The sequence below is a fragment of the Littorina saxatilis genome, linkage group LG9 (assembly GCF_037325665.1).
Source record: "Littorina saxatilis isolate snail1 linkage group LG9, US_GU_Lsax_2.0, whole genome shotgun sequence".
Taxonomy (NCBI): Eukaryota; Metazoa; Mollusca; class Gastropoda; order Littorinimorpha; family Littorinidae; genus Littorina; species Littorina saxatilis.
Window position 1 is genome coordinate 25,319,940 of NC_090253.1, and position 22,683 is coordinate 25,342,622.

The window sequence follows — 22,683 nt, forward strand, 5'->3', positions numbered from 1 at the left end:
TCAGATTTGACATGATGGCAGAATTGAAAGTGTGAGATATCCTGATGTTTCACAATTTATGCTGCATAATTCAGCCCCAAAGGCGCTTGAATTTTAGGTGGAGTTGGGTTTTTTTCAGCCCAAACCAGTAACCCCCACATGGTTTTCATGTCCCTTTCTGAGAGACTTCAAGAAGTTTCAATTTGACGTCATGATTAGCCTGCCGCATTAGCAAGTATGAAAACACGTCATCGATGACACATTTTAAGACAGAGAGAGAGGGAGAGAGAGAGAGGGAGAGAGAGAGAGAGAGAGAGAGAGAGAATCATGTACACACAGATGGACGACTTCGCTTGGGGTATGTACTGCCCGGCAGTACACATCTACTTAATTATTATTATCCAAGCGGAGCGCGGGCGAAGCCCGCGCGTAGCGATGTAGTTTTTTTTTTCATCTCCCAGCACTGAAAATTTTTTTGCCAAGTGGTGTCTGTCTGTGAACATTGTTCTAGAATTCATCTTTTAGCACAATATTAGCGACACTGTTTGGACAATTCTATTAAAATTAGGCGTACAAACTGATTTTGTTTCGGGGAATCCTCTCAAAGGATCAGAATTTTCATATAATATCATCGGAAGCTGTTACAACGGGAAAATGTGAAACTTTTGTCACTTTTTAACATGGAATTTCATCTTTGAGCGTTTCAAGCGGACTTTAATAAAAATAGTTATTTGCGAATTAAGCAGCGGAAGACACTCACCGGTTCAACATGTGTATGGTCATTAAACCTCAAAACATTTCAGTAAGTGGTTTAGACAAACACCTCCGACATGTGAGGGTGACTGGTTTGTAGCTGAAGAGTTTTTTTCTAAAGTGTGTTCTAAATACAAATGACGTACTGGTAATGATGTAATGAGTTGTTCTAATCTTGTTCTTGGAACTCTTGCTGTTCCAAGCTTGTTCTTAGCAAGTCTTGGTGACGAGAACAAAGACTATCAATGAAATCTTTAGAAATAACCTCTGACAACGACGACGATGACGACGACGACGACGATAACAACAACAACAACAAATGACATCGACGACGACGACGACGACAACAACAACAACAACAACAACAACAACAACAACAACAACAACAACAACAACAACACGAGAACAACAACAATCACGACAACGAACATGACAACAACAACACCAACAACTACGACGACAACTACAACGACTGGGTTATGATGACATCACCAATGCTTTATCAAATGTTCAGTGTCAAGGCTGTTAAAAAATCGTTAAATCCTATTTCTTCACTGATTCTTATGAAATTTTAAAGGTAGGTTTGTTGTCCCCAACTTATTTTCACTCCATACTTTTCCAGAAGAAAAACATAATTTTGGCAGTTAAAAACCGTTAAATTTCAATTCTTCACCGATATTTATGAAATTTTGTGGGTAGGTTCGTTGTCCCCAACTGATTTTCACTCTATACTTTTCCAGAAGAAAGACATAATTTTGGCAGTTAAAAAACGTTAAATTTCAATTCTTCACCTATCTTTATGAAATTTAGTGGGTGGGTCCGTTGTCCCAAACTGAATTTTAAGACATACTTTTCCAGACAAAAAACCTTATTTTTGGCAGTTAAAAACCGTTAAATCTCAATTCTTCATCGATATTTATGAAATTTTGTGGGTAGGTTCGTTGTCCCCAACTGATTTTCACTCCATACTTTTCCAGAAGAAAAACATAATTTTGGCAGTTAAAAACCGTTACATTTAAATTTTCACCTATCTTTATGAAATTTAGTGGGTGGGTCCGTTGTCCCAAACTGAATTTCAAGACAAACTATTCCAGTCAAAAAAACTTATTTTTGGCAGTTAAAATCCGTTAAGTCTCAATTCTACACCGATATTTATGACATTTTGTGGGTAGGTTTGTTGTCAGATTTGACATGATGGCAGAATTAAAAGTGTGAGATATCCTGATGTTTCACAATTTATGCTGCATAATTCAGCCCCATAGGCGCTTGAATTTTAGGTGGAGTTGGGTTTTTCGTCAGCCCAAACCAGTAACCCCCACATGGTTTTCATGTCCCTTTCTGAGAGACTTCAAGAAGTTTCAATTTGACGTCATGATTAGCCTGCCGCATTAGCAAGTATGAAAACACGTCATCGATGACACATTTTAAGACAGAGAGAGAGAGAGAGAGAGAGAGAGAGAGAGAGAGAGAGAGAGAGAGAGAGAGAGAGAGAGAGAGAGAGAGAGAGAATCATGTACACACAGATGGACGACTTCGCTTGGGGTATGTACTGCCCGGCAGTACACATCTACTTAATTATTATTATTATTATCAATCACGTTTAATCTTAACTGGGTCCAATTTATTTTAAAAAAATGAGCATACCAATTAACAAAACTAAAATCACCTTCACAAAATCCCCTCAATCACAACACTCTTGGCTTACCTGTCGTGAGTTTCTCGCAGAACACAACAGGTTTGGGCTCAGGTGTGTTATCTACTACAACAACTCTGACAGGGCCGTACTTGTTGATAGGGAAGTCGTCCTTGTCATCCGGCTGTAAAACAAATTCAATCAGAACATAAACTTTCTCAGACAAAACATTCCTGCAATTAATCATTCTGTGATTGTACAGGTGTAAAAGAATTTACTGTCTTGCCCTTTAAAATGTAAGTACCTAAGTAATACATTGTAAAGTGCCAATTACAGACAAGTTTTATTTCAGGCTTAACTACCCACATTATCAAATTAAACCATATCTTTGTTAAATATATAAAGGCATTCAACAAGCTATTATGGCTAGGTTTCAATTCGGTATTTCTGAAAAAAGCTCTGCACGCTTACTGATATAAAAGGCATGATGACTATGATAGGATGAGTCCATTTTGAAAGGACAACAAGAAGATGAAGTCCATTTTGTTTTTGTATTACCGGTATTTGAATAATTTAAGACAACACTTTCTTCTATTTAAACAATATAGAAAACCAAACCTCTGTCGCCTTAGTTTGCTTTTAGTCCCTTCACAAGTCGACGTTGTTAGATATGTGTCGATGCATTTGTATCAAGCATTTTATTTAAAAGAAACAGTAACCTCTCAGTTAAATGTTGTGTAGAGTGAATTGATATTATTGTCCGATGTATTTACCTAATGCACATGCTGAGTGCAATTATAGTTTATGCACCTCTTTTGTTCACACCCCTTCATAACGGGCAATGGCCAAACGAAATAAACCACTTGCGTCGTTGCGTCTCCATCCCTCCCCTCTGTCTGTCTGTCTGTCTGTCTGTCTGTCTGTCTGTCTGTCTCTCTCTCTCTCTCTCTCTCTCTCTCTCTCTCTCTCTCTCTCTTTCAAACAAACAAATGGACGCTAACACAGAACTACAGCCAGAATCTTACTTTGGATTGCTCCAACACATCCCGTGGATCGTCAACTTTGATTGGGCTGTCGTCTTTGGGGGTCACCTTGTACACCTTGGGAACCTTACCATCCTCTTCAGGAAGCTCAGCCACCAACTCGGCGTTGGGGTCCTCATTCACTGCACATCAAATAACCTTGCCAGTCAACACTTAAAATCATAATCTCTACGCCTGTTATCCATGTCCCCAACTTCAACATTATCCAAAACAATGAACATCGCAAGCACCTCTTCCTCTCTCACTATAATGAACAACATGTTGGCTCATCAAAAGAAACAAGAAATAACAGGGCAAGGAACTTTTTTTCGGATGGGTTTTATTGTATTAGGAAGATTTGTGAGGTTGAGTTGATAAGTTTGTGGTGGAATTTCCAATATTTCGGAGAACATTTGCTTCACAGATCTTCCTACTACAATAAGACCCATCCCCAAAAATGGAATAAAATGAATTCGTGAATACATTCAACAAAATAAAAACATCAATTTAGCTAAGCAAAGAATTAATCATTCCTCGTGTTGCAGCGCTTGAGAAAGGGAACTGAAGAATCGTAAAAATTAGCCAGACCACTATTTCAAGACTTCCTCATTTACATTTCAAAATTAAAACGGTCATTTGATTTGCATTTCAAAATGGAAATTTAATTAAGTTTTTGAGGATGAAAATCGCTTGTTCATTTCAATGCTGGTCATTCTCTCAGATGTCAGGAGACTGGTTCGGCATAACTCTCACACATGTCCATGCATTTAGAGCGCTTACTTCCCTTTCTCTATCAGATTTTTCAGAGAAATGAAGCAAGACAAAACTGCTGCATAAAGATACCTATAAATCAATCTTTTTCTTCTGACATAAGATTTCTAAGACATATATAAACACGGAAAAGTGCCCTCCTTGCATTGTCAGGTATCACCGGTAAAACATCACATGCAAGGACATATGATATGTTGCAATGGAAGCTGCAGAACCTTCGAATTGGACTTACCCACATCCTGTGGTGTACGTGATCCATCTGTTGGTTGTTCGGGTGTTTCTGTAGGAACAAGGATAACAAAGATTAACAATCGTGTCTCAAAAGGAAACAACATTTTTATAAGAAAAAACATTTGGTTTGTCTTGGTATTTTGAACTTAACTAACACAGAAAGCGTAACATAAAGAACAGCGCATATGAGAGTAGCATTATATCTTATTATATCCAGTAAAATAACATAATGTAAGTTACCAAGTGTAAAATGAAAGAAATTCTACCCTTTCTTTCTTAAGGAAACAAAACTGCAACTGCAGAAAATAATGTCCTCTTTTTATCTATAACCACTGTAAAATTGCCAAACAAAATGCTTTCTACGTGACTAAATATTCTCACCTCCTGGCCTGACGATGATCAGCAGTGGCTCGTTGGGGGTTGGTTTGAACTGTTTGGTCTGAAATTCGAGCACAACACTTAGAGACTATTTAAATAAAATATGTATCTTACACACGCCAGGCATCCGATCGTCAGCAAATACAAAGAGTAACCTAGTGGATATATGCAACCATTAGAAGCATATGGAAAATACGGTATCAATAAACTTATACACACACACACACACACACAAACACACACACACACACACACACAAACACACACACATACACATTAACACACACATTAACACACACATTTAATAACACACACACACACACACACAGGCACACACACACACACACACACACACACACACACACACACACACACACACACACACCTCTGGATCCGGCTCCACTGAAGAGAAGACTTCACCGTCGGGTTTATCGTTTTCATCTTCATCAGGGACGTCTTCAACAAAAGTACCAGTTGGGAAGTCGTTGACTTCTACAAAGGTGCCAGGCTTCTCTCCTTCGATGGGACCCGGGCCTCCTGGTACTTGTGGACTCATCTCCTGTGGGCATCCAGTCTCTGTGGGTTCTGAAATCGACCACACCAAAAGATTTGTAACATTTACTTACAATGTTAAAGACCTGCTTTTTAATGTAGACATGAACTCATTATCACTTTAACAATTGAGCAGTGGCACGCTGACATGCTTCACGTCTGACAAACATGCCAACTTGCAAGTGTCTGTAGTGTTTAAGCTGGGGTTCAAAAACACTTGAGTTTGTTAAGAGAGGGACCACTCAAACGAAAGGGAATGTATAGTGCCAGTAATCTTTGGGAATATCTATGCATTCATTGGGCAGCTAAAGGTATATAGACAGTAACTTACGTGTGGTTGGAACACTTGTTCCTGTAGTCAGTCCTGTGGGTGGTCCTGTTGAGGTCCCTGTGGGTGGTGTTGGTGGTTCTGTTGGGGTCCCTGTGGGTGGTGTTGGTGGTTCTGTTGGGGGCCCTGTGGGTGGTCCTGTTAGGATCCCCGTGGTTTGTACTACTGGTCCTGTGGTTTGTTCAACTGGTGTTCCAGTGGTTCCTGCAACGTATGTCCCATTAATGCATGAACAAACTTCCATCAATACTTCATTAATGTCTCTGCTAACGGCATTACCTTTTGCAATCTTGTCAAACTCCACTGCCTCAAGTTGTCTGAGTGCCGTGTCTCTGTTTGTGTTGTTGCCTTGTCATCTTCATGTAACTTATGCGTAAGTGTATATGAGTGCGCCTTGAGTCGCCTTGTGGTGAGATATGACTGTGCGCGTTATAAATTCTCGTATTATCCAAGCGGAGCGCGGGCAAAGCCCGCGCGTAGCAAGGTAGTTTTGTTTTTCATCTCCCAGCACTGAAAATTTTTTGCCAAGTGGTGTCTGTCTGTGAACATTGTTCTAGAATTCATCTTTTAGCACAATATTAGCGACACTGTTTGGACAATTCTATTAAAATTAGGCGTACAAACTGATTTTGTTTCGGGGAATCCTCTCAGAGGATCAGAATTTTCATATAATAGCATCGGAAGCTGTTACAACGGGAAAATGTGAAACTTTTGTCACTTTTTAACATGGAATTTCATCTTTGAGCGTTTCAAGCGGACTTTAATAAAATAGTTATTTGCGAATTAAGCAGCGGAAGACACTCACCGGTTCAACATGTGTATGGTCATTAAACCTCAAAACATTTCAGTAAGTGGTTTAGACAAACACCTCCGACATGTGAGGGTGACTGGTTTGTAGCTGAAGAGTTTTTTTCTAAAGTGTGTTCTAAATACAAATGACGTACTGGTAATGATGTAATGAGTTGTTCTAATCTTGTTCTTGGAACTCTTGCTGTTCCAAGCTTGTTCTTAGCAAGTCTTGGTGACGAGAACAAAGACTATCAATGAAATCTTTAGAAATAACCTCTGACAACGACGACGATGACGACGACGACGACGATAACAACAACAACAACAAATGACATCGACGACGACAACAACAACAACAACAACAACAACAACAACAACACGAGAACAACAACAATCACGACAACGAACATGACAACAACAACACCAACAACTACGACGACAACTACAACGACTGGGTAATGATGACATCACCAATGATTTAAAGGCCGTTAAAAAATCGTTAAATCCTATTTCTTCACTGATTCTTATGAAATTTTAAAGGTAGGTTTGTTGTCCCCAACTTATTTTCACTCCATACTTTTCCAGAAGAAAAACATAATTTTGGCAGTTAAAAACCGTTAAATTTCAATTCTTCACCGATATTTATGAAATTTTGTGGGTAGGTTCGTTGTCCCCAACTGATTTTCACTCTATACTTTTCCAGAAGAAAGACATAATTTTGGTAGTTAAAAAACGTTAAATTTCAATTCTTCACCTATCTTTATGAAATTTAGTGGGTGGGTCCGTTGTCCCAAACTGAATTTTAAGACATACTTTTCCAGACAAAAAACCTTATTTTTGGCAGTTAAAAACCGTTAAATCTCAATTCTTCATCGATATTTATGAAATTTTGTGGGTAGGTTCGTTGTCCCCAACTGATTTTCACTCCATACTTTTCCAGAAGAAAAACATAATTTTGGCAGTTAAAAACCGTTTCATTTAAATTTTCACCTATCTTTATGAAATTTAGTGGGTGGGTCCGTTGTCCCAAACTGAATTTCAAGACAAACTATTCCAGTCAAAAAAACTTATTTTTGGCAGTTAAAAACCGTTAAGTCTCAATTCTACACCGATATTTATGACATTTTGTGGGTAGGTTTGTTGTCAGATTTGACATGATGGCAGAATTGAAAGTGTGAGATATCCTGATGTTTCACAATTTATGCTGCATAATTCAGCCCCAAAGGCGCTTGAATTTTAGGTGGAGTTGGGTTTTTTTCAGCCCAAACCAGTAACCCCCACATGGTTTTCATGTCCCTTTCTGAGAGACTTCAAGAAGTTTCAATTTGACGTCATGATTAGCCTGCCGCATTAGCAAGTATGAAAACACGTCATCGATGACACATTTTAAGACAGAGAGAGAGGGAGAGAGAGAGAGGGAGAGAGAGAGAGAGAGAGAGAGAGAGAGAATCATGTACACACAGATGGACGACTTCGCTTGGGGTATGTACTGCCCGGCAGTACACATCTACTTAATTATTATTATCCAAGCGGAGCGCGGGCGAAGCCCGCGCGTAGCGATGTAGTTTTTTTTTTCATCTCCCAGCACTGAAATTTTTTTTGCCAAGTGGTGTCTGTCTGTGAACATTGTTCTAGAATTCATCTTTTAGCACAATATTAGCGACACTGTTTGGACAATTCTATTAAAATTAGGCGTACAAACTGATTTTGTTTCGGGGAATCCTCTCAAAGGATCAGAATTTTCATATAATATCATCGGAAGCTGTTACAACGGGAAAATGTGAAACTTTTGTCACTTTTTAACATGGAATTTCATCTTTGAGCGTTTCAAGCGGACTTTAATAAAATAGTTATTTGCGAATTAAGCAGCGGAAGACACTCACCGGTTCAACATGTGTATGGTCATTAAACCTCAAAACATTTCAGTAAGTGGTTTAGACAAACACCTCCGACATGTGAGGGTGACTGGTTTGTAGCTGAAGAGTTTTTTTCTAAAGTGTGTTCTAAATACAAATGACGTACTGGTAATGATGTAATGAGTTGTTCTAATCTTGTTCTTGGAACTCTTGCTGTTCCAAGCTTGTTCTTAGCAAGTCTTGGTGACGAGAACAAAGACTATCAATGAAATCTTTAGAAATAACCTCTGACAACGACGACGATGACGACGACGACGACGATAACAACAACAACAACAAATGACATCGACGACGACGACGACGACAACAACAACAACAACAACAACAACAACAACAACAACAACAACAACAACAACAACAACAACAACAACAACAACAACACGAGAACAACAACAATCACGACAACGAACATGACAACAACAACACCAACAACTACGACGACAACTACAACGACTGGGTTATGATGACATCACCAATGCTTTATCAAATGTTCAGTGTCAAGGCTGTTAAAAAATCGTTAAATCCTATTTCTTCACTGATTCTTATGAAATTTTAAAGGTAGGTTTGTTGTCCCCAACTTATTTTCACTCCATACTTTTCCAGAAGAAAAACATAATTTTGGCAGTTAAAAACCGTTAAATTTCAATTCTTCACCGATATTTATGAAATTTTGTGGGTAGGTTCGTTGTCCCCAACTGATTTTCACTCTATACTTTTCCAGAAGAAAGACATAATTTTGGCAGTTAAAAAACGTTAAATTTCAATTCTTCACCTATCTTTATGAAATTTAGTGGGTGGGTCCGTTGTCCCAAACTGAATTTTAAGACATACTTTTCCAGACAAAAAACCTTATTTTTGGCAGTTAAAAACCGTTAAATCTCAATTCTTCATCGATATTTATGAAATTTTGTGGGTAGGTTCGTTGTCCCCAACTGATTTTCACTCCATACTTTTCCAGAAGAAAAACATAATTTTGGCAGTTAAAAACCGTTACATTTAAATTTTCACCTATCTTTATGAAATTTAGTGGGTGGGTCCGTTGTCCCAAACTGAATTTCAAGACAAACTATTCCAGTCAAAAAAACTTATTTTTGGCAGTTAAAATCCGTTAAGTCTCAATTCTACACCGATATTTATGACATTTTGTGGGTAGGTTTGTTGTCAGATTTGACATGATGGCAGAATTGAAAGTGTGAGATATCCTGATGTTTCACAATTTATGCTGCATAATTCAGCCCCATAGGCGCTTGAATTTTAGGTGGAGTTGGGTTTTTCGTCAGCCCAAACCAGTAACCCCCACATGGTTTTCATGTCCCTTTCTGAGAGACTTCAAGAAGTTTCAATTTGACGTCATGATTAGCCTGCCGCATTAGCAAGTATGAAAACACGTCATCGATGACACATTTTAAGAGAGAGAGAGAGAGAGAGAGAGAGAGAGAGAGAGAGAGAGAGAGAGAGAGAGAGAGAGAGAGAGAGAATCATGTACACACAGATGGACGACTTCGCTTGGGGTATGTACTGCCCGGCAGTACACATCTACTTAATTATTATTATTATTATCAATCACGTTTAATCTTAACTGGGTCCAATTTATTTTAAAAAAATGAGCATACCAATTAACAAAACTAAAATCACCTTCACAAAATCCCCTCAATCACAACACTCTTGGCTTACCTGTCGTGAGTTTCTCGCAGAACACAACAGGTTTGGGCTCAGGTGTGTTATCTACTACAACAACTCTGACAGGGCCGTACTTGTTGATAGGGAAGTCGTCCTTGTCATCCGGCTGTAAAACAAATTCAATCAGAACATAAACTTTCTCAGACAAAACATTCCTGCAATTAATCATTCTGTGATTGTACAGGTGTAAAAGAATTTACTGTCTTGCCCTTTAAAATGTAAGTACCTAAGTAATACATTGTAAAGTGCCAATTACAGACAAGTTTTATTTCAGGCTTAACTACCCACATTATCAAATTAAACCATATCTTTGTTAAATATATAAAGGCATTCAACAAGCTATTATGGCTAGGTTTCAATTCGGTATTTCTGAAAAAAGCTCTGCACGCTTACTGATATAAAAGGCATGATGACTATGATAGGATGAGTCCATTTTGAAAGGACAACAAGAAGATGAAGTCCATTTTGTTTTTGTATTACCGGTATTTGAATAATTTAAGACAACACTTTCTTCTATTTAAACATTATAGAAAACCAAACCTCTTTCGCCTTAGTTTGCTTTTAGTCCCTTCACAAGTCGACGTTGTTAGATATGTGTCGATGCATTTGTAAAAAGCATTTTAGCTAAGAGAAACAGTAACCTCTCACTTAAATGTCGTGTAGACTGAATTGATATTATTGTTCGATTTATTTACCTGTTGCATATGTGGAGTGAAATTATAGTTTATGCACCTCTTTTGTTCACACCCCTTCATAAGGGTAATGGCCAAACAAAATAAACCACTTGCGTCGTTGCGTCTCCATCCCTCCCCTCTCTCTCTGTCTGTCTGTCTGTCTGTCTGTCTGTCTGTCTGTCTGTCTGTCTGTCTCTCTCTCTCTCTCTCTCTCTCTCTCTCTCTCTCTCAAACAAACAATTGGACGCTGACACAGAACTACAGCCAGAATCTTACTTTGGATTGCTCCAACACATCCCGTGGATCGTCAACTTTGATTGGGCTGTCGTCTTTGGGGGTCACCTTGTACACCTTGGGAACCTTACCATCCTCTTCAGGAAGCTCAGCCACCAACTCGGCGTTGGGGTCCTCATTCACTGCACATCAAATAACCTTGCCAGTCAACACTTAAAATCATAATCTCAACGCCTGTTATCCATGTCCCCAACTTCAACATTATCCAGAACAATGAACATCGCAAGCACCTCTTCCTCTCTCACTTTAATGAACAACATGTTGGCTCATCAAAAGAAACAAGAATTAAAAGGGCAAGGAACTTTTTTCGGATGGGTTTTATTGTGTTAGGAAGATTTGTGAGGTTGAGTTGATAAGTTTGTGGTGGAATTTCCAATATTTCGGGGAACATTTGCTTCACAGATCTTCCTACTACAATAAAACCCATCCCAAAAAATGGAATAAAATGAATTTGTGAATACATTCACCAAAATAAAAACATCAATTTAGCTAAGCAAAGAATAAAATATTCCTCGTGTTGCAGCGTTTCAGAAAGGTAACTGAAGAATCGTAAACAAATTAGTCAGACCACTATTTCAAGACTTCCTCATTTACATTTCAAAATTAAAACGGTCATTTGATTTGCCTTTCAAAATGGAAATTTAATTAAGTTTTTGAGGATGAAAACCGCTTGTTCATTTCAATGCTGGTCATTCTCTCAGATGTCAGGAGACTGGTTCCGCATAACTCTCACCTACTCTATTACACATGTCGCATGCATTTAGAGCGCTTACTTCCCTTTGTCTATCAGATTTTTCAGAAAGATGAAGCAAGACAAAACTGTTGCATAAAGATACCTATAAATCAATCTTTTTCTTCTGACATAAGATTTCTAAGACATATATAAACACGGAAAAGTGCCCTCCTTGCATTGTCAGGTATCACCGGTAAAACATCACATGCAAGGACATATGATATGTTGCAATGAAAGCTGCAGAACCTTCGGAATTGGACTTACCCACATCCTGTGGTGTACGTGATCCATCTGTTGGTTTTTCGGGTGTTTCTGTAGGAACAAGGATAACAAAGATTAACAATCGTGTCTCAATAGGAAACAACATTTTTATGAGAAAAAACATTTGGTTTGTCTTGGTATTTTGAACTTAACTAACACAGAAAGCGTAACATAAAGAACAGCGCATATGAGAGTAGAATTATATCTTATTATATCCAGTAAAATAACATAATGTAAGTTACCAAGTGTAAAATGAAAGAAATTCTACCCTTTCTTTCTTTCTTTCTTGAGGAAAGAGTAATGCAACTGCAGAAAATAATGTCCTCTTTTTATCTATAACCACTGTAAAATTGCCAAACAAAATGCTTTCTACGTGACTAAATATTCTCACCTCCTGGCCTGACGATGATCAGCAGTGGCTCGTTGGGGGTTGGTTTGAACTGTTTGGTCTGAAATTCGAGCACAACACTTAGAGACTATTTAAATAAAATATGTATCTTACACACGCCAGGCATCCGATCGTCAGCAAATACAAAGAGTAACCTAGAGGATATATGCAACCATTAGTAGCATATGGAAAATACGGTATCAATAAACTTATACACACACACACACACACAAACAAACACACACACACACACACACAAACACACACACACACATTAACACACACATTAACACACACATTAACACACACACACACACACACACACACACACACACACACACACACACACACACACACCTCTGGATCCGGCTCCACTGAAGAGAAGACTTCACCGTCGGGTTTATCGTTTTCATCTTCATCAGGGACGTCTTCAACAAAAGTACCGGTTGGGAAGTCGTTGACTTCTACAAAGGTGCCAGGCTTCTCTCCTTCGATGGGACCCGGGCCGCCTGGTACTTGTGGACTCATCTCCTGTGGGCATCCAGTCTCTGTGGTTTCTGAAATCGACCACACCAACAGATTGTGACATGCACATACAATGTTAAAGACCTGCTTTGTGACGCGGACTTGAACTCATTAACACTTTAACAATTGAGCAGTGGCAAGCTGACATGCCCCACGTCTGACAAACATGCCAACTTGCAAGTGACAGCAGTGTTTTAGCTAGGGTTTAAAAACACTTTAGTTTGTTTAGAGAGGGACCACTTAAACAAAAGGGGATGTATAGTGCCACAAATCTGTGGGAATATCCATGCATTCATTGGGCAGCACAAGGTATAATGGACAGTAACTTACGTGTGGTTGGAACACTTGTTCCTGTAGTCAGTCCTGTGGGTGGTCCTGTTGGGGTCCCTGTGGGTGGTGTTGGTGGTTCTGTTGGGGGCCCTGTGGGTGGTCCTGTTAGGATCCCCGTGGTTTGTACTACTGGTCCTGTGGTTTGTTCAACTGGTGTTCCAGTGGTTCCTGCAACGTATGTCCCATTAATGCATGAACAAACTTCCATCAATACTTCATTAATGTCTCTGCTAACGGCATTACCTTTTGCAGTCTTGTCAAACTCCACTGCCTCAAGTTGTCTGAGTGCCGTGTCTCTGTTTGTGTTGTTGCCTTGTCATCTTCATGTAACTTATGCGTAAGTGTATATGAGTGCGCCTTGAGTCGCCTTGTGGTGAGATATGACTGTGCGCGTTATAAATTCTCGTATTATTATTATCATTATTATTATTATTATTATTATTATTATTATTATTATTATTATTATTATTATTATTATCAATCACGTTTAATCTTAACTGGGTCCAATTTATTTTAAAAAAATGAGCATACCAATTAACAAAACTAAAATCACCTTCACAAAATCCCCTCAATCACAACACTCTTGGCTTACCTGTCGTGAGTTTCTCGCAGAACACAACAGGTTTGGGCTCAGGTGTGTTATCCACTACAACAACTCTGACAGGGCCGTACTTGTTGATAGGGAAGTCGTCCTTGTCATCCGGCTGTAAAACAAATTCAATCAGAACATAAACTTTCTCAGACAAAACATTCCTGCAATCAATCATTCTGTGATTGTACAGGTGTAAAAGAACCTACTGTCTTGCTCTGTCAATGTTACAACTAAGTAACTAAACAATCAATTGTACAGTGCCAATTACAGACAAGTTTTATTTCAGGCTTAACTACCCACATTATCAAATTAAACCATATCTTTGTTAAATATATAAAGGCATTCAACAAGCTATTATGGCTAGGTTTCAATTCGGTATTTCTGAAAAAAGCTCTGCACGCTTACTGATATAAAAGGCATGATGACTATGATAGGATGAGTCCATTTTGAAAGGACAACAAGAAGATGAAGTCCATTTTGTTTTTGTATTACCGGTATTTGAATAATTTAAGACAACACTTTCTTCTATTTAAACAATATAGAAAACCAAACCTCTGTCGCCTTAGTTTGCTTTTAGTCCCTTCACAAGTCGACGTTGTTAGATATGTGTCGATGCATTTGTATCAAGCATTTTAGCTAAACGAAACAGTAACCTCTCACTTAAATGTCGTGTAGAGTGAATTGATATTATTGTACGATTTATTTACCTGTTGCATATGTGGAGTGCAAGTTTAGTTTAAGCACCTCTTTTGTTCACACCCCTTCATGAGGGTAATGGCCAACAAAATAAACCACTTGCGTCGTTGCGTCTCCATCCCTCCCCTCTGTCTGTCTGTCTGTCTGTCTGTCTGTCTGTCTGTCTGTCTGTCTGTCTGTCTGTCTGTCTCTCTCTCTCTCTTTCTCTCTCTCTTTCTCTCTCTCTCTTTCTCTCTCTCTCTCAAACAAACTATTGGACACTAACACAGAATTACAGCCAGAATCTTACTTTAGATTGCTCCAACACATCCCGTGGATCGTCTACTTTGATGGGGCTGTCGTCTTTAGGGGTCACCTTGTACACCTTACCATCCTCTTCAGGAAGCTCAGCCACCAACTCGGCGTTGGGGTCCTCATTCACTGCACATCAAATAACCTTGCCAGTCAACACTTAAAATCATAATCTCAACGCCTGTTATCCATGTCCCCAACTTCAACATTATCCAGAACAATGAACATCGCAAGCACCTCTTCCTCTCTCACTTTAATGAACAACATGTTGGCTCATCAAAAGAAACAAGAATTAAAAGGGCAAGGAACTTTTTTCGGATGGGTTTTATTGTGTTAGGAAGATTTGTGAGGTTGAGTTGATAAGTTTGTGGTGGAATTTCCAATATTTCGGGGAACATTTGCTTCACAGATCTTCCTACTACAATAAAACCCATCCCAAAAAATGGAATAAAATGAATTTGTGAATACATTCACCAAAATAAAAACATCAATTTAGCTAAGCAAAGAATAAAATATTCCTCGTGTTGCAGCGTTTCAGAAAGGTAACTGAAGAATCGTAAACAAATTAGTCAGACCACTATTTCAAGACTTCCTCATTTACATTTCAAAATTAAAACGGTCATTTGATTTGCCTTTCAAAATGGAAATTTAATTAAGTTTTTGAGGATGAAAACCGCTTGTTCATTTCAATGCTGGTCATTCTCTCAGATGTCAGGAGACTGGTTCCGCATAACTCTCACCTACTCTATTACACATGTCGCATGCATTTAGAGCGCTTACTTCCCTTTGTCTATCAGATTTTTCAGAGAAATGAAGCAAGACAAAACTGCTGCATAAAGATACCCGTAAATCAATCTTTTTCTTCTGACATCAGATTTCTGAGACATATATAAACCCGGAAAAGTGCCCTCCTTACATTGTTACGTATCACTGGTAAAACATCACATACAAAGACATATGATATGTTGCAACAAAAGCTGCAGAACCTTCGGAATTCGACTTACCCACATCCTGTGGTGTACGTGATCCATCTGTTGGCTTTTCGGGTGTTTCTGTAGGAACAAGGATTGAAAAGGTTGACAATCGTGTCTCAATAGGAAACAACAGTTTCTATGAAATTTGGTTTGCCTTGCAAACTGATTTATTTTGAACATAACTAACATGGAAAGCGTAACATAAAGTACAGGTCATATCGGAGTAGTATTATATCCAGTAAAATAACATAATGTAAGTTACCAAGTGTAAAGGAAAGAAATTCTACCCTATCTTTGTTAAGGAAACAGAACTGCAACTGCAGAAAATAATGTCCTCTGTTAATATACTGTTCAAAAAAAGAAACGCATAGCTTGTAATATTTGGTTAATTTAGTTATATGGCTACAAGGATATCCACCAAACTGCAGAAAATGTTTATCTGGTCGTCGACCTTTCGTCCATTGCCACAAGTGAGCTCTGCACGTGACGCATGCGTTATCAGTGGCTACAATGTCAAAATTGCTCATTTGGCATGACCACTCGTCATGCTTCAGTGTAATCTCTTGAAACTCGGGGAATATTGAGCTCTCACCATGTCTTCCAAAACCCATAAAAGCGGATTGTTCGCCACAAAGAAATCAGACGACAATTCAGCGACGAAAGATGGCCCGATTGAGCAGAGAAGACCGCCAAATTGCATTGGGTCATTTAGAAGCAGGCCAAAGTCAAAGTGCAATCGCCAGGCACTTCCACGTGTCCCAGGGCACCATCAGTAGACTGTGGGTCAGGTTTCAAGCCACTGGCTCCGTTGCTGACTTGCCACGAGCGGGAAGACCAAGGGCGACAACTGCTGCTCACGACCGCTTCATACGGCTCCGCCACCTCCGGAATCGTTTCCTGTCGGCCTCATCTTCTGTCCAGGCTCTCCCCGGGCCACACCGATTATCGGACCAGACCGTGCGGAACCGCCTGCATGAAGCTGGTTTGAGAGCTCGCAGACCTCACAGAGGAGCTGTCCTCACCCGCCGCCATCGCCAGAACCGAGTGCAGTGGGGCAACCAGCACCTTCGCTGGACCGTCCGGAATCACTGGAGACACGTGTGGTTCAGCGACGAGTCCTACTTCCTGCTCCAGCGACATGATGGTCGGAGGAGGGTCTACCGGAGAGTAAACGAACGTTACGCGCCCAACTGTGTGGATGAGGCACCCGTTCATGGTGGTGGAGGCGTCATGGTGTGGGGGGCGATCAATACCGCTGGAAGGAGCACCCTGGTGCACGTCCAAGGGCGCATAACTGCCCAGCGATACGTGAAGGAAATTCTGCGCCCACACGCCCTTCCTCTTCTGGCTGACCAGGATGCCATATTCCAGCAGGACAACGCTCGCCCGCACACAGCACGACTCACCACCCAGTTCCTCACCGACCACCATGTCCAGGTGCTTCCCTGGCCATCCATGTCGCCAGACATGAACCCGATAGAACACCTCTGGGATGAATTGGACAGACGTGTGCGCAGGCGAGAAAAAGCGCCGGCAAATCACCGCGATCTATTGCAGGCACTTCAGGAGGAGTGGGACACCATCCCACAGCAAGATATCCGGCATCTGATCCAGTCCATGCCCAGAAGGTGCCGGGCAGTTGTTGCTGCTCAAGGCAGTCACACCCCCTACTGACTTGACAGCCTCGGCACCCAATCGTATTGATTGACTGATTGATTTGAAGATGCAAATGAACTGTGTGTGCATTCAACTGTGTCCATACCAAATTTCAAACAGATAATCTAAATATTGGATTTTCTGTTAATTTTTTCGAAAAATAAAACAAATTTGGCAAGTAGCAACTATGCGTTTCTTTTTTTGAACAGTATATATAAAAGAACTGTAAAATTGCCAAACAAAATGCTTTCTACGTGAGTAAATATTCTCACCTCCTGGCCTGACGATGATCAGCAGTGGCTCGTTGGGGGTTGGTTTGAACTGTTTGGTCTGAAATTCGAGCACAACACTTTGAGACTATTTAAATAAAATATGTATCTTACACACGCCAGGCATCCGATCGTCAGCAAACACAAAGAGTAACCTAGAGGATATATGCAACCATTAGTAGCATATGGAAAATACGTAAAGTAAACTGAAAGGTATAAATAAACTTATATACACACACACACACACACACACACACACACACACACACACACACACACACACATTAACACACACACATTAACACATTAACACACACACACACACACACACACACACATGAACACATTAACACACACACACACATGAACACATTAACACACACACACATGAACTCACACACACACACACACACACACACACACACACACACACACACACACACACACACACACACACACACACACACACACACACACACACACCTCTGGATCCGGCTCCACTGAAGAGAAGACTTCACCGTCGGGTTTATCGTTTTCATCTTCATCAGGGACGTCTTCAACAAAAGTACCAGTTGGGAAGTCGTTGACTTCTACAAAGGTGCCAGGATTATTTCCTGTGATGGGACCCGGGCCGCCTGGTACTTGTGGACTCATCTCCTGTGGGCATCCAGTCTCTGTGGTTTCTGAAATCGTCCGCACAAGCACATCTGTGAAATACCCTTACAATAATAATTTCCTACCTTATGACTTTTACTTGAAGTTTGAGCAGAGTCAACCCGACTTGGGTCATGTGTGAGCTCTAGCTTCAAGAACTTTGGATATAAGAATAATTATCTTGGTTTTTTTTATTTTACCTCCATTTCACCCCACTGTGACCTTGAAATATGACTAGCATTAGGGACATTTAGAAGTGTGCCATATATAACGATCATGAAACTCTGGAGTTGTGTTCAGTTTCAGTTTCAGTTTCAGAACTATGAACGTTCGTACAGTTATTTTTTTTCCACTTTTTGCCTGGACCTTGATCCCACTTGGACTTTAAAATCTGACCAGGCTCAACCAGAATTGCGTCATTTCTCCCAATCACAAAACCCTGGAAATGTGTGCATTTTTAGAGCAAAGGTTCCATCTCCATTACAAAAATGGATATAATTGTTATACTTTACGAAACCTTTATATTATTGAGTGGCGTTTTAAAGTTGTGGTTTTAACAACCCCCAAGGAATAACATTTGACAAGAATTACAAAATGTGGGTAATGTTTGGAAGTCACCAAAGTTTTAAAGATCAACATTTAATAACATCCAATGCTACTTCAAAGTTAAGTCAGCTCACAGACAAACGGACTAACGGACGGACGGTCGTCCGCCCATGACTGTGTATAAAAAGTAGTCATTACGGCGACTCTCTCATTACTCTCAAGTGTCAATAAGAACAAATCTAGACGAATGTTACATACTTCACAACCTGTTTTATCATTGACCTTCGGAACAGAATGGTACACGACAGCTTCAGAACAGCTTCTGAGCCAGGAAAGGATGCGCCTGTGTAAATGTAAGAGCACGGAAAAGAAAGGTGATGTTCAATAATGTTACTTTTTGCGAGCCTTAGTGCTTCCATCAGAACACAGGGCATCCAGAAAGCAACTTACGTGTGGTTGGTTCATTTGGCGTAGTGGTTAGTTCTGCTGGTCCAGTGGTTTGTTCTACTGGTTTTGTGGTCGGTTCTACTGGTCCTGTGGTCTGTCCTGCTGGTGTTCCAGTGGTTGCTGCAAAATATGTCCAATTCAAGCATGAACACATTTCCACCAATGGTTCATTAATTCTTATGTTTTCTCTTGTTCTAGAGTGATGTAAACAAAAAACAGCAAGAAATGTATCATTTTCCATGTAATGTCCCAAACCCAACCCCTCTGTGGCCTTGACATTTTGCCGAAGGTCAACCAGATTAATTGGGCCACGTCGTGAGGTCATCAACCCTAGAACTGTGAAAAGCTTCGAAGCTCACGTTTTAGAAAAGGTTTAAGAAATTGATAATGTTCAAGTTTATGACCCGAACACTATCCCGCTGTGACACTACATTTTGACGAAGGTCAGCTTGACTTGGTTCATGTCGAGAAATGATCAATGGTTAGAAATGTATAGCGTTAAAAGGCTCTAGCTTCAAAAACAACTGACAGAATCTCAACATTTAGTTGTTTGTTCGAACACTGCACACGGCCTAACACTGCTCATTACTGTGACTCACTAATACTAGGTGAACCCACGACAGCATTCAATCATAACATCAACTTACGATGGACACAGGCTTCCAATTTGTCAACCTCGACCTGGACATCCTTGCTGGGTTCTTCTGGTGTTGCGATCAGGATGACCTTGATCACGGTATCAGGCGCGTCGCCGACGGGGACACTGAATGCGTCGCTTGGGTTGTTGAAAACCTTGAAGAACATAGCGTAATAGGTATGATTTTAAGAATGGTTTAGGGTGAAATAATTTCCTTTTGTTACACACGAACGCAAACAGCAAAACAATAGAAAACCTACAACAGACAAACCAACGGTCAAATAAAACAAACAACCAAAGATGCCGAGAGACAAAAAGCAAACGTAGCGAACGTTATGGAGTTTCCTTCAAGGAATGTGACCACCGTTCTTTTCTGTGCCAAGAGGAATGTCAACTCCACAAATTTGGGGATGCCGAACACTAAGCATGTCAAAGAAAAAAGCGTGTCAAATATCGATTAAATGTTGAAAGAATATTCTGACTGCTTTTCAAGTATTTTTGTCAAACAAGACTGTATTACCTTCTCTTGGGCAGGCTCGTCGCCGGCCAGTACGTATCGTACTGTGAGTTTCTTCACGTTTGTGAGTTTGACGTCAATGGCGAGGGGTGTGAAGGGTTCCTTGGCCTTTGGTTCCAACTCAACCCTCACACGCTTTCCAGAGCCGTCACTGGTGAATACTGAGCCTTGAGGATTCACTGCGTTAGGTCCTGGGGTGCTGTTAAACTCTTCAAGATCTGTCAGGTTTTCATCCTCGCATTGCTTGGCTGAAACATCATACAGATAGTTTTAAATTCTTTGTGCGTCAGTATCTTTGTCTGTATGTCTGTCTCTCTTCTTTTGTCAGCCAAATATGTTCACATACAGATATAAACACTTAATCGAGACACACACACACACACACACACACACACACACACACACACACACACACACACACACACAGAGGCACACACACACACAAACAGACAGACAGACACACACACACACACTCGCACACACACACAATCACACACTCGCACACACACACACAATCACACTCACACACATACACATACACACACACATATACACACAACCACATACACCACAACCAACCAACACCCCAGACCCCACCTCTACAAAATCATTCATACACAGAGCATAGTATTCATGCTGTATATGTTTGTGCACTTATATCTGGGCTTTAGTGTGTCTGTGGCACTTGAATAAAAACTTTGGTTTGAAAATCATTTAGCACCAGTGACACAGAGCGAGTTTGGTAAAGCTTTTAAATTGTTTAACTGTGTTCAAGCTGGGCAGAAATAGTCACTCACGTGTTGTTGGCGTGGCTCCTGGTGTTGTAGGTACCGTTGGCGCGGTTGTTGCTGTAAACCAGAAGAGAACAGGTTTACATATTAAAACAGGTACAATGGATTCACAGGCTGAGACTTCATTAACGTTGTTAATCCCTGTTATTGTTACCAGTGGTTGAAAGAATATTTCTTCAGTTTTACATCAATCACACAAACGTGAATGATCGTAATGTCGACTTCTTAAATACTCAAGCAAAGTTCACCTTGACAACAGCACTTTAACCAGACATTTATATTTCAACGTCACGTATTAATAACATCGCTGACTGCTTAGAAGAACAGATTTGTTTGCTGGAGTTTACGATGCACATAACAGAACCAGTACCATCAGCAGTCACAACGCTCACAGATTGGTATGTACATTAACTATGACAAGTATTGATAAAATAACCTGACAGGTCGGGAGCCAAGTAATTTTAATAACTGATCAAAACTCTTGTCTAGAAGTGTGCATTGTAAGGACAGACCAAAATTAGATACAGTTAGGTAGTTCTTTGTCAACGAAGGAAATGGTAAAAGCAGTCCTTTGCTTTTTTTTAACATGCTGGTCTCGGCCTTGAGACTGAACAAACCAGCTTGACCTCGTTCAAACCAGAAACAATTAAGATGCGTTTTGCGGGGTGAAGGGAAGAGAAAAATAATTTGTTCTCGCCTGCTGTAGCTTTCTCGCAGAACACGACTTTTCTTGGTTCATCCGAGTTGGCCAGAATGATAAGCCTGACAGGTCCAGCCTTGTTGATCGGCAGATCGTCATCGTCGTCTGGCTGTTAACACGTTCAAATACAACAATAATCATTAACACATGCTTCAACTGTGCGTCTGTGTATGTTTGGTTAAATGATTCTGCTAGCAAATTATGCTGTGCTTGTTCGTTACTTTTTGGTATTTTGTTTTCATTATTTGCTTGTTCCTTTGTTCGTTTGTTCCTTTGTTCGTTTGTTCCTTTGTTTGTCTGTGTTTCTGATTGTGTAACATTACAGAAAACAATGATTATGATACTATTAATGGAGTAGTTGCAGGGATTGTGTCTGCCTATTAAAGCGTTTCTTTGTGTCAAAACACTGGAAAAATACTGCGCAAAAACAAAACTGGTCATGCAATAAAGTTCTAAGTCTTTCTGCTTCCCGTGTGTGAAATGTATACATTTTCTTGCTCGAGTTGGATAAAGAAGAGAGTCCACGTGTAGATAGTTTGTACCGGACAAGCGTAAATTTCAAACCCTAATATCCTCAATTTTCAAAGTAATTTTCCAAAAACACATGTACGTTTAAAGTTAATTTTGCGTAACGAAGGTGTTGTTAAAAATTTCGTTTGTTTCAAAGAATGTTAGC

The 22,683-nt window shown here is 40.0% G+C and overlaps 1 protein-coding gene across 2 annotated transcripts in view; it reads right to left on the bottom strand.

Moving 5' to 3' along the window:
* Window positions 1-2,417: 2,417 nt before the first annotated feature.
* Window positions 2,418-22,683, bottom strand: part of LOC138975691 (mucin-2-like) — an 80,213-nt gene continuing 59,947 nt past the window's right edge. Inside the window, exons 64-73 of one of the 2 annotated variants that reach the window (XM_070348431.1) lie at window positions 22,005-22,116; window positions 21,314-21,364; window positions 20,520-20,764; window positions 20,010-20,154; window positions 19,366-19,482; window positions 5,153-5,352; window positions 4,771-4,828; window positions 4,391-4,438; window positions 3,391-3,530; window positions 2,418-2,549 (exon numbers count right to left, since the gene is read on the bottom strand). In XM_070348431.1, the coding sequence (XP_070204532.1) occupies window positions 2,418-2,549; window positions 3,391-3,530; window positions 4,391-4,438; window positions 4,771-4,828; window positions 5,153-5,352; window positions 19,366-19,482; window positions 20,010-20,154; window positions 20,520-20,764; window positions 21,314-21,364; window positions 22,005-22,116 (1,248 nt within the window). Of the gene's footprint in view, window positions 2,550-3,390; window positions 3,531-4,390; window positions 4,439-4,770; window positions 4,829-5,152; window positions 5,353-17,590; window positions 17,777-18,198; window positions 18,399-19,365; window positions 19,483-20,009; window positions 20,155-20,519; window positions 20,765-21,313; window positions 21,365-22,004; window positions 22,117-22,683 lie in introns of those variants that run through there. The other variant, XM_070348432.1, reaches the window with a different exon arrangement.